The sequence below is a fragment of the Diabrotica virgifera genome, chromosome 10 (genome assembly GCF_917563875.1).
Source record: "Diabrotica virgifera virgifera chromosome 10, PGI_DIABVI_V3a".
Classification (NCBI taxonomy): domain Eukaryota; kingdom Metazoa; phylum Arthropoda; class Insecta; order Coleoptera; family Chrysomelidae; genus Diabrotica; species Diabrotica virgifera.
This window is the reverse complement of record NC_065452.1, coordinates 31917381-31931246: the sequence shown is the minus strand read 5'-3', so window position 1 is coordinate 31931246 and position 13866 is coordinate 31917381. Positions and strand designations below refer to the sequence as shown.

General features: G+C 34.5%; 1 protein-coding gene across 7 annotated transcripts in view; it reads right to left on the bottom strand.

Annotated features, from left to right (window-relative positions):
* LOC126878586 (mesoderm induction early response protein 1-like) overlaps positions 1 to 13866 on the bottom strand; it is a 246634-nt gene that overhangs the window by 131744 nt on the left and 101024 nt on the right. For all 7 annotated transcript variants that reach the window (XM_050641393.1, XM_050641387.1, XM_050641388.1 and 4 more), the window contains one exon: positions 9715 to 10012. In XM_050641393.1, the coding sequence (XP_050497350.1) occupies positions 9715 to 10003 (289 nt within the window). In that variant the 5' untranslated portion in view covers positions 10004 to 10012. The remainder of the gene's footprint in view (positions 1 to 9714; positions 10013 to 13866) is intronic.

The window sequence follows — 13866 nt, the reverse complement described above, 5'->3', positions numbered from 1 at the left end:
TTTTGACAATACGTAAAAAATATGGTATTAATAAACCATTGCTGTTTTGCTTATTTTTATTTATACAGGGAGTTGAACTTCTTACGATTTTCATATATAATTGGTTATAACTTTGTAAATACCCTGTATAACATAACAAACCTTTATATTTTTGTGATGGAGAAGTTAACAGGATTCCGAACTTAAAATAAAATATAGGGTGTTCCATTTAAAAAACATAAGTTTGGTCTGCCACTGTGTTATCGAACTAATTTTGTAATGTGAAGCTCAAAGGTGGCTAAAATTCTTGTTGTTAACTTTTATTGCTATCTATTACTATAGCGGATCTATTGAGCTTTACCCCACTAATCAATCACCCTGTATAGGCATATTCTGAAAATTCCTTGGACTGGAAAAGTCTCAAACGAAGAAGTGTTAAGACGAATTGGACATGGCAGAAAGCTTATGAACACAATTAAAATAAGAAAAACATCGTATCTGGGCCACATCTTCGAAACGATAACTACTCTCTGCTACACGTCATCATGCAAGGAAGAGTAGAGGGGAAAAAGGCTTGGGAAGAAAGAAGAAATCTTGGCTGAGGAACATCAGATTGGACTAACCTCAGTGTTGAACAGATATTTCACGTTGCAAAAGACAGAGAAGCGTTTAAAAACGTGGTCGCCAACCTTCGTTAGAAGACGGCACAAGAAGAAGATATAGGCACCCTCATAATGTAGCACCAATTTCGGAGGATACACCATAGAAATAAAAAAAAAGGTCAGCCATAGCCAAGGGAGCAATGGCAAAGCTCAGCAAAGTATGGAAATGGGATGGTGATGTTGTGGACAAGGCCACATCACCATCGATACAAAGATAAGATTCTAAAAACAATCGTCTTCTCCTTTCTATATGGATCTGAATGCTGGTCTTTGAAGGAAGTGGATAAACACACTGCAGACGCGTTTGAAGTGTTTTCATCATCATCATCACGTAGCGCTACAACTCTGGCTGACTGTACAGCTTTCTTCCAATTTGTTCGGTCTTCCATCAACCTAGGGTTAAATGGAATGTTCATTTTTTTGGAGATCTGCTTGGATGTTATCTCTCCATCGCATTCTGGGACGTCCGAGTGGTCTTTTGCCTGTAGGAATCTCCTCCCATACCAGTTTTACAAGTCTCTCGTTATGAAGTCTGTGCAAGTGGCCTGCCCATCTTAGTCGCTGTGATTTAATTTCTTGGACAATGTCGGTGCCATTGTAGAGTGCTTTTAATTCGATGTTGGTTCTGATCCTATACTGGTTTGTGTTGATGTCGTGGTGAGGTCCGAAAATTTTCCTAAGTATTTTTCGTTCAAAACTTCTGAGCTTTTCTTCGTTTGATTGGTCATGGTCCACGTTTCGCATCCATATATTAGTACAGGTATGACGATGGATTTATAGATTTTGATCTTGGAACTTCTTGTAAGATTTTTTGATTTTATAAGCTTATCCAGTGCGAATAGACAGCGATTTGCCGATTGGATTCTGTCTTTTATTTCTTCAGTAACATCGTTGTTAGCTGTGATTACGGCCCCCAGATACTTAAAACGTTGTACTCTTTCGAAATTGAAGGTGTTGACCGTCACATTTTGTCCTATCCTGTCTCTTCGTGTCGTTCTATTTATACACATATATTTAGTCTTCTCTTCATTAATTCTCAACCCTACTTCGCTTGTTGCTCCTTCCACCTTGTTGAAAATAGCTTTTGTGGATAGGATGGAGTCTCCAACGAGATCAATATCATCTGCGTATGCTAGTAATAGCTTGGGACCTTGAACCTATAGCAGTTCTGTTTTTATATCGGCCGACCTCATGGCTTTCTCTAATATAAGGTTAAAAAGTAGTTGAGATAACGCATCACCCTGTTTGAGTCCACTGTTGATTTCAAAGTTGTCAGATAGTTTATTATTTACACGTGCTTTTGGCATTCCACCCTCCATACAGACTTTAGTCATCCGAATGAGTTTCTTTGGTATTGAGAACTCCGCCATGGCATTTGGCTTCTTTCTACGCTGTCATATGATATGCCTGTCGAAAGTCTATGAAGAGACTGTGTATGGGTCTGTTATACTCCCATCCCTTTTCTAGAAGCTCTCTCAGCGTGAATAGTTGATCTATTGTGGATCTGTTTGCCCTAAAACCGGCTTGATATTCTCCTAGGACATTTTCAGCATAAGGGGTTAGTCTACTAAGAATGATGTTTGAGAGGATTTTATATGCCGTGTTTAAGAGTGAAATTCCTCTGTAATTCGCGCATTTTGTTTTGTCCCCTTTTTTGTGGATGGGCACTATGATGTTTTCCTTCCATCTTGCTGGTATCCTTTCTTCTAACCATGCTGCTGTTCTTCCTGTATGATGTTTAGAAGGTCCCTGAAATACCCTTTCTCACTGTCTCTCAGTGAGGTGAAGTGTTTTGCTAGCGAAGAATGTAGCGAATACCCTGGACCGCAAGAAGAACCAACGAGTAGGGTGGTTCGAAAAAAACTTTTTTTTTTATTTCAGATCGCTATAATGCACAAAACTTGCCATTGGTATAGACGTGAAAAAAGCACTAATTATTATTTTTTTATTAATTTGTCTTCCGGTCGCGCAATGCCATCGAAGTTAGCAAAAAATTGTGAAAAACCTTAATTTTTCATATTTTTCTTAAGCAAGCCAGATGGTTTTAATTGCGTTCCTATACCATGAATTAACTACTAAAAGTATGTAAAATCAATATAAATGCACTTATTATACATTTGCTTCATATCTTCCGGTCGCACAACATAATACAAAATGAGTAAAATTAGTAGTTTTTGCAAAATTTCAAAGTTTGACTGTTTAGTACAATTTAATCATACGACTTTTAGAGATGCTATAGTTTAATTCTTCAAAGTTTGACTGTTTAGTACAATTTCATCATACGACTTTTAGAGATGCTATAGTTTAATTCTATTACAATAATATATTTAAAATCCATTTATAAGATAAATTTTGATATTCAAGTAGAATTCGGTCGCGCAGCTTCGTCAAAAACAACAGACTACCAAGAGGCGAGGCGAAAGTGACGAATGCCAGCGAATCGCGCACAGCCACAAATAGAGATACATGTGGGAAGACTCTCTACAATGGAGTATTTGTCTTCTCCATTACAACGAACTGCCATTCCGCCACCTTTTCCAAGACTTAGATGAAAATACAATAGGCCCAATAGGATATCCGGAACGACTGGAAAGGCCCTACCTGATTGCGAAAGACTACCAGTTGTTGATTTTAATCCTATCGATTGTAATATTCAAAAAGTTGACAAGCGTATTCTTGCAAGGACCAATGGTACTTGCTTGAGATATCAGTAGCCGTCAAGTTAGGACATTGTCGCTGAGCGGTGCAATAATGTGGTTCTAATATAGCCGTCTCTGGAACTGTGTGCACATACTTTACTTGAAGCTTCGTTCACTAGCTTAACGCATCATTCAACTGCCTGTGTATGGCATGGGAAAGTATCTATACTCATATAACAGGCTTGCAGTCATTGCTCACATACTGTTGTATCTCTTCATTAGTCAATGATCTTAACAGTGGAGGAGGAGTCAGTGTACTGGTCTTCCATTTGATAATTTCGTAATACTCTTTAGCTTCAAATTTTAAGTTTGGTGGTTTAAAGATTCTGGTAGTCACTTTCAGATATTGCTTGCTTTGCCTTCATGATATGCCTGAAGCCCAGCTCTCGGATATGGTTTCTTTTATCAGTTACCATATCCAAAAGTAAATTTTCGGGATGGGTAAAGTAAGCATTCCGTTGTAAAACGGGATCAAAAACTTGAAGAAGCTCTTCTGGTAAGTACCTTGTAGATTCAATGATTTTGTAAACATGTCTAGGCTCATCTGTGAATTTGTAGTTTATTTTAATGGCACAAACCACATAGGCATATTATAACATTTGAGAATTAATGTGACAATCTCTCTCAGATTTTCAGAACGGCTGGACATACTGATGTAGAAACACAAAACTCGGTTTGCAGTAGTAAGCCATCTTGAACGTGACATTGGGCCAGGATCACGTACTACAAAGTCTTCTGAACAATGTCCTGACTTGATGACTTGATACCTCAAGCAAGTACAATTGGTCCTTGCTAAGAACACGCTTGTCAACTTTTGGAATCTCACAATCAATAGGATTAAAATCAATAACTGGTAGTTTTTCACAATCAGGTATAGAGCCTTTCCAATTGGTCCAGAATATCCTATTGGGCCTGTTGTATTTCAATCTAAGTGTTGGAAAAGCTGGCGGAATGGCAGTTCGTTGTAATGGTGAAGACAAACACTCCATTGTAGAGGTATTCCCACATGTATCTCTATTTGTGGCTGCGCGCGCTTCGCTGGCATTCGTCACTTTTGCCTCGCGTCTCGGTAGTCTGCCGTTTTTGACGAAGCTGCACGACCGAATTCCACTTGAATATCAAAATTTATCTTATATGCTTGGATATTAAATATATTATTGTAATAGAATTAAACTATAGCATCTCTAAAAGTCGTATGATTAAAATGTACTAAACAGTCAAACTTTAAAATTTTGCAAAAACTATTAATTCTACTCATTTTGTATTATGTTGCGCAACCGAAAGATATGAAACAAATGTATAATAAGTGCATATATATTGATTTTACATACTTTTAGTAGTTAATTCATGGTATAGGAACGCAATTAAAACCATCTGGACTGCTTAAAAAAACATGAAAAATTAAGGTTTTTTACAATTTTTGCGAACTTTGATGGCATTGCGCGACCGGAAGACAAATTAACAAAAAAAATATTAATTAGTGTTTTTTTCACGTCTATGCCAATGGCAACTTTTGTGCACTATACCGATCTGAAATAAAAAAAAATGTTTTTTTCGAACCACCCTACCAACGAGTCTGTCTATTCGTAGACAGCTGCATGTTAAGAGTAAGCTTCGAACTATTGTGACCGAAAAAAACCACTGCTTACTTTGGTCATGTGGTGCGTAGAGATGGTCTGGAGAAGCTGACATTGCAGGGGATGGTGCAAGTAGCGACTGCTCGGGGAAGATCACCAACAAGGTATGTGGACCATATTAGAGAAGAGGTCAGAGCTCCACTAAACATTTACTTCAGAGTTGGAGAGTAGGGTGCATCGAAAAAATAAAAGTTGGAAATGGTAAATCTAATAGCGTGAAAAAGTTGCTAGTGTTATTTTTCAGCATATTAGTATTTTTAATTTTTTTTTTCAAAGCGAATTTTCTGCCCGCCCCGACGACCTTGAATTTTATTAAATATCTGATTTTTATGGAAATTTCAATTCATATTATTTGGTGTTTGGATCTTTGATTCTATTCAAAAAATTTTTCCCAGCCCGAAGTAGTGGATGTGTGAATTATTCGTAAGGGGATTTTTCCGCACTCTCTATTTCATTTGTTTGTTTTCATATTATTTGGAATGAAATATGTGCTAACTCGATCTAAGATCAATTAAAGAAAACTTAAAATGTTGTCAATTACAAATTTAAACGATATTTAAAGTTTTATTTGTTTTTTCAGTCTCCCCAACCCCTTTGAAATGTCCCGCTTCGTGAGTCCGTGCGTGCAATTTTTACTTATGTTTAAATATATATGTTAAATTATCTAGGGGACAAAAACAAAATGCGAGATTACAGACGGATTTGAAATAATTTATTTCAAATATTTAAAAAAAAAGAAGAGGTTATAAACAAGTGTCCCGAATATAAAATAAACATCTTATAATTATCGCAATAGCTCTTAGAAAAATTAAGAGAGAACTCCATAAGTCAAAAAATGCTAACATAAAAAAATTAAAAAACTAATTTATTGCCCCTTAACTCCCAACAAAGTAGTCTTTAGGTTAAGTTAGTATAGTGTATGACCTCCACGGTTGTTGATTACTGCCCTACATCTGTTAGTCTAACTTATGATCAAATGGTCAGTGTCTTTCTGCGGTATTTTGCTCCACTCCATTGAAAGGCCCTCAAAACAGTTACTGTCTTGTATTGAACGCTATATTTTGTTGTAAAATTCATCTGCCCAATATGTCCCACACATTCTCAATTGGGTTTAAATCTGGCGAATGTGTAGGCCATGATAAAACCTCAATTTCATTATCTTCCAGGAATGATTGCAAGACCCTGGCATTATGTGGACGCTCATTGTCGTGCACTAATTGAAATTGGGAACCAGCTTGTTATGCAAAGGGTACAACAATAGGTTCGAGAATAATATCGTGGTAGTCTCTTGTATTTATAAACCGTTCCAGACAAACGAGATTGGTTATTACACCAAGAGTGATGCCATCCCATGCCATTATGCTGCCGACTGGTTGACTATGAACCTCCTGCGCGGCGACCAATCGTTCAGCATTGCCAGATCGTCTCCAAATTCTTGTCAGTCTCGTATCTGGTGCAAATCCAAATCGAGACTTATCTGTGAACAAAGTAGAGACCCACTCACGTCTAATCCAATTTGCGTGTTGTTGTGCCCACTGAAGTCGACAAGCGGGATTTCCTCTGGATAACACATACACTCTCACAGGTCTACGAGCATCTAAAGCTACTTCATGCAGTTTATTTCTAATAGTTTGGCAACTTACAAACACCTGATGGGTCTCTTGCAGCCTTATTTGTAATTGTGATGCAATTATAGTGAGATCTCGCAAAGCCTGCAACCTAAGAAAACGGTCTTCAATTTGGTTGGTTATCCTTATACGGCCTGTATGACGTTCAGCAACGTCACCAGTTTCATGAAATTTTAACCACAAACAATTAATGACATTACTGTTCGTGTGGAGGACCTCAGCAACCAACGTCTCTTTGACTTCTGCCAAGTCTAAGCATCCCGATATTATTGGCAATTGCAAACCTAAATAAAAATCCACATATACATCGAAAATCAAGTATCAATAAAGAAATATTACTTCTTAGCTAATAGACAAAACGCATACTGAAGTTTTGTTTTATTTTTTATAGCCATTCTTCTCGGCGTTACCGTACAAGTTCTTCTTTAGCATTACTATAATCGAAAAAACAACAATTATTTTTGTATTTGTAGCTAACATTGATTTAAAGCTGTTAATATAGGTGTCCCCTAGATTGTTTTGGTGTGTGTACAAGAATTATTCAGCTTTTAACAGCCTATCATGACAAATATATGAAACTTATGAAATCATTTAAGAACAGACAAAACAGTGAATTTTACAAAAATAAAATTCAATGCTTTGAGAACAAAAGCTACACGTTTCGATCTTGCAGCATACAAACGTGGGACATCTTGGAATTAGTGCACCCCAATATGTCTGTGTAGATTTTGGCATTGGATCCGACCATCACTTGTAACACCGTTGCCGTATCCTCTATTTTTTCATAACGTTACAATTTTTTGTGATATTATACACGAGCGGGACACCCTCAAAAAAGCGCTTAGTTTTCGAGATACTGACCACGGATGGGTGAATGGCTAATTTTATTCATACTTTATATTTTCGAGGGTGCTGAAAACGAAAATGAGGTTTATTTTGAATTTTATGTGGGGGAACATTGTCAAAATCGCAATTTTAATCTAAAAATAAAAAAAAATGAAATCACGTTTTTTGCGATTACCTCACTACAACTCTATTCCATTTTAATATTTTTTTCTGAAATTTTTACAGTATATAGCTCTAATATTTCTGAAAACAAAGGTACCTGCTTTAAGTTTTTGTTCTTATCATGATAAAGGTTATGAATTTTTCAAAGAAAAAGGTGCGGATTTGTGCATTGCAAAGTTTAATCGCAAAAGTTGTGTGATGAAGTTTAAAATTTAGCTTCTTAATCACGTTTATTTGAAAGTAGAGAGTACAAAGAAGTTTTATGGTAAGTTTTAGATCAAAATGTTTTATAGAAAAAAAATAGTGCAACTTTTAATATCGACATTAGAAATCCCCAGTATAACGCTTATTTTTTGAGGGGCAGACAATTAATTTCTTACATTTAGTACTATCCTTGGATTATAAGCTTTCATTTGACACCTCATTTGTCATTCTACCTAGTATAATGACGGAGAAGTAAACGTTCTTATTCTATTATTCTTGTAGGTACATTTAACATTGATTGAAATTATGAAAGAAATGGCATGGCAACACTGTGACGCACAAACATAAGATTCAGCTGTGCGTTACATGGGGTGTACTAATATCCAAGATGTCCCAAATGTGACATTGATTAATTGTCTTTGTAGCAAATCACAAAAAGTGCTTCTGGATGAGCGCGAATTTCTATTAAATCAAAGAAGTCCCAGAAAAATGGTGATAGGTTCGATTGATAGGGAAAACAAAAACAAATATAATCAGAGAGAACAACGGTAAAAGAAGAAAGTTACTGACGTAAAGACAAAACTTTAGCTCAAGTAAAAAACAGTACCAAGTTTTATGGTCAATCGATCGCGGAAGAACACGTAACACTTGTGCATGAGCCAGGGTGCAAATATTTCGGATATGGGTATCCGCTGTCTGGTATATCAGAAGGTATTAAATCCAGCTATTGCATGTGACGAAACAGTCGTAAATACTGGCGTTAAGGGTGATGTAATACGGCTGTTAGAAGAACATCTTAAAAAACCACTTCAGTGGTTTGTATGTCCGCGACATTCAAATGATCTATCCCTTGGACATCAAAAGAAGTTTGCCAGTGATCAAATCAAAAAACGTGAGGGTCTTCAAACTTTCTCCTATAAAAATTTTGATTCAAACGACTACTTACAGTACGACAGTACTTACAGTTACGAGTTAATTAACTAACAAGAATATCACCTTACAGAACCACCTATATTCTCTAGATTTTCGGGTGACAATCTGCGAAATTTTTTTAAGAATCCTAACTTAGACCCTTTTACCATTGAGATGGAGAAATATTACTGCCACAAACAATGTGTAGAACGATGTGTCAAGCTTGTGACACAAGCTTCTCTATCAGTTTGTGGAGCGTATTCGAGGGATGGATTTATAAAAACTTGGAATTGATTCCAAAAAAACTATGCCTCACTTTAATGCTAAATCGGAAGACACCTTCGAATAGAATGCTTTTACCCTTTTTTTTTGTAATATTTTTATACCTAATTTTGTACTCTGCTTAGACGGATAAGTTAGTCTATTTTGTTATAAAAATAATGTTTTAGTATACTCCTCTTAAGTAAAATTTTTAATTGCCTTGTGAAACCAGAAAATATTTTCCAATTTAAACCGAATTTATTTATTCAAGTTCTATAAGGTATTACATTTCCCTTACAAAAGAAATTCGCATATTAATGTATTTTTTCTAATTTTTAGTTGCCTTGGGGAGCAGAAAATATTTTTTTATTTCAACGCAATTTTACTAAAATACTAAATAGTGTGTTAGGCAACTTTTGTGAGCTATTACATTTTCGCTCCGAAATAAAAATTTATTTCGTCTGTTAACATTTTTTCAAAATTATTAATTGTCTTAGGGGGCCTTATTTTCCAATTTCGAAAAAATTTTACCAAAACACTTAAGTTGATTGGGCAACTTTTGTGAGGTATTACTTTTCCATCGCAAAAAAATAATTTTTTTTGCCTTTTTCGATGCACCCTATTGGAGAGGATAGAGAAAGATGGAGACTTAAGAAAAACCATTGAAATTTCAAGTTGGTAAGATGTTCGAATCGGACTAACGACTAGGAAGAAGTATACTTACAACGTAATAACCGGGGATCGTCTTGGTCATCAGGCATCGGCTCATATAGAACACACAATTTTGATGGTTCCGGGGGAGATGGGACGCTATCTAGTTCTTCTGCAGGTTCCGACATTTGTGAGCTGTTTTCTTCAACTTCTTGCTCCTCTTCTTCCTCCACAGGTTGATCGTCTTCAGTAGGTTGATCTCCCTCAACCGGTTGATCTGCTTCAGGTCTTTGCTCAGGATCTTCGTTTTCCTGATTCTCTCCTTGAAAACCGTATAGAGCTAATAATTGCTCTAAGGGCATATCACCTTCCTAAAATAATACATAAATATAAGTATACTGAAACGTATATAAAAGATACAATATCAATTATAAATAGGGAAAGGCAAAGTAGAATTCATGGCAAGATGAAAAAATTATGTTCAAAGTCTAAATAAATATTAAAGTATAAATTATGAGACGAATAACAAAATAGAGGATATTTATACATGAGCGTATTCTTCTTCCTCTTGGTCTTCTTTCGTCCACTCTTGGACATAGGCCTCTCCCAACTCATTCCATCGATCTCTATCCTGAGCAACATCTAATTTGTTCTGGTAATTTTTATAATGTCATCTACCCATCTCATCTGTGGTCGTCATCTTAGTAGTCTCCAACGTTGTATTGCGGCAATTGTTTGACAACTTTTGTTTCAGCAACTGACAGTGAGTTGCTACTCACCGTCCTTAATGTGAAGACATATTGTAAATTAACCCACGTGCCTTGTGGGGGGTCACGCCAAATGCCATATCCTTACGGATTGGATTTTTCAACAATAAGAGTGCAGGGTGCATCTGTTTTGAGATGGATGTTGAGAAGTGACTCAATTTTTTTGCAGAAATTGCTTGGAAATAACTCATATATTAATAATTGAGTTATCCTCCCACTCAAAAAGTTCCGGAACATTGGTTAAATAATAAAAATGTCAAAAAAAAAACAAGAAAAATTCAATTTTTTTCTTCGTTTTTGATTATAACTTTAAAAGTATTCATTTCCAAGAAAAGTTTCACTGACATAAAAGTTGCTTAATTAAATTTCCTACAAGATAGAATTAGCTGAAAATTTTAAAAAATTTTACCCTTGTTGCAAAATAGCAATAATTGCGAAAAAAACCATAAAAAACAAGTATTCGCATTTTACTTTTTTCAACCATATATGCTACACTTTCATATTTCACCCAGAAAAGCTTTATGATATAAAAAAAAACAATACTGTAAATTTCATTAAGATCAGATCAATAGAGTTTGCAAAATAAATATTGCAATCCAGCTTTGGCAAAAAAATGCAATTTTTCAAAATTTTGCAGCACTAAAAATACAGCAGATAGCAAGTTGAAATTTTTTTACATATAGAAGAACACTGTACCTTTCATAATTTTCGTTTTTTTTTAATTTGTTTAAAAAAATATTGTTTAAACAATTGTATTTGTTTAACAATAATAAACTGTTATTCTCTAAGTTAAAATATATGAACAAAGAAAGTTTTTCCTAAAAAAAGTATTATTTCAAAGGACAAAGTAGGTGTTTTTATTTTGCAATATACAAATTTATTTATTTATATCAAAATGTAGATACCAAAAATTAAAATTTATCAATACGTTATTTGTGATTTTCGCTTCAAATTACATCGGTTTAAAAAAAATGATAAAAATCGCTTTACTAGAACCCAAAATAATGCATTTTTGAACCCAAGAACACATAGTACTCTGTCCTTTGAAATAATACATACTTTTTTAGCAAAAATTTTCTTTATTCATATATTTTAACTTAGAGAATAAAAGTTATTTATTTTTAAACATATGCAATTGTTTAAACATTATTTTTTTAAACAAATTTAAAAAAAACGAAAATTAAAGTACACACATTTTTTTTCGTTTATAAATGAAAATAATAATTAAATTATGTAAAAAATGTGTATGAAATTACAGCTATATTTATTATTATTACGTATTGTAGTACGAAAAATTATAATTCAAATTTGTAAAAAAAAACAGAGGTTTAATCCTAACGTTGTCGTTTGCTCAGTGGACTTGTAGTATGTAGTTTCATAATGCGCGTAGCACCAATAATTAATATTTATTTAAAAAAGATCCTGACACCGTACTAGTTAACCGATTTTAATTTGCAAATTGAAAATGAAAGGTACAGTGTTCTTCTACATGTAAAAAAAATCAATTTGCTATCTGCTTTATTTTCAGTCCTGCAAAATTTTGAAAAATTGCATTTTTTGCGAAAGCTGGATTGCAATATTTATTTTGCAAAATCTATTGAACCGACCTTAATGAAATTTACAGTATTGTTAAGTATTTTCTATGGGAAATAAGCCACAATTTTACTAAAAAATGAATATATTAACGTTTCGAAGCCCAAATCGGGTTTCGTTGTCAAAATACAAAATACTATTAAAATAAACAAAAATGTTGTTACGAAGTAAAAAAATTCTTCTAATAATTTATTTAATCTGATCTTAATGATATCGCCAATATTTATGAGTTGCGTTCCTGGGACGACTTTACTAAAATATTTTTCAGTATGGTTACCCGTACTGAAAGAGGAAGTCAATAGAAAGAAAATACCACGATTAGTAAGTCAATAACATATCGAGTTATTGACTTACTAATATATCGAGTTAATATATCGAGTTAATGCAAATTTCGCATTTTATTATTCGCTGTTTAATTTCTGTTGAGTGGTCCCATTGGCTATTTAAATTCGTGCCCAGATATGTATATTGCTCAACTCTTTCGATATTTTGTTGGTTGATTGTAAGTTGACCGTTTAGTATTGATTTTTTACTAATTGTCATAAATTTGGTCTTCTTTATGTTAAGAGCTAGTCTGTATCTGTTGCTGACTTCTGTTATACGATTTGTTAATATCTGTAATATCATTCAGATTATCGGTTATTATTAGTTATTATTATTAAATCATTTGAAATTCACAATTCACACTCGCCGTCGCTACTGAAGGGATTTCTTTCTATACGAGAGAAGTCCTTCGATTTATTTCATAAAGATGTCATACCTAGAGTACTGAAGTCGGTTTAGTTTATTAAACGGCCTAGGCTTGTCGCATTTTATGTCACTCTGAACACTCATCTAGGTGCTCCTGACGAGTCTTTGATATAGACGAAATACGTATTTGGTACCGATGGTGTTCAAAGTGAAGATCGTGAAAGGAAAAAGGATGATGGGATGCCTAAACCCGATGCTATGGTCAAAAGAACTATCAAATCAAAGAAAACATCTGACCTTTAACTCCATCTTTAAAAGTAAAAGCTTTAAATCCAAACTTACTAAATCCCTGTAACGACGCCTACTTGCTTTGGGAATGGACTTCTGGAGAAGATCAGCTAGAAAATCAAGGCTTGAAAGAACACAAAATGACCACATCAGACATATGATGGGAGTCAAGTCAACTATCACAGATTAAATTCAAAGGAGACAACTGATATGGTATGGTCATGTAGAAAGAAGGGACTACGCCAGGCTGCCAAAACAAATTTTAAAATGGATGCCAAAGGAAAGAAGGAAGCGAGTAAGAGAGAATGGTCGAAACAATCTTGGCTAGGTGGCATTCAGAAAGCAATGTCGGAAAAGGAACCTTCACCCTGGCGAATGGAATGCCTGACGAAGTTGAAAACTAGGAACCGGAAAGCAGATAACGCTATAAAAAAACCGGGTTAATAATAATTATTATTATTAAATCTTCAAAATAAAATCGTTTTTTAGAAATTTTTAACCCTTAAATAATAATAGTACCCTCTAAAATAGTGACGCCTATGGATTGATGATGTAATTGTCGAACTGCGAGCTTGCCGAAAATGCAGAGTGTTTATGTTTACATTATCTAATATACATGAAAAGATAATACCGGAAAGTAAAGTGTGATGTTTATATTATTTTTAATATACACAAATACACAGACCCACGACACAGACCAATATAAACACCCTGAAAAGTATTTTATTTATCTTGGTTTGTGTATATTTTACAAACCAATAAATAATTCCAAACGCCTGATCACAAAAAATTAAAATTGTTAAAAATACCCACAATTCAAATTTTACAAGACAAATGCCACGGAAAACAGAAAAGATTGGCAAAGATGCAAAAGTCTAACGGAAATA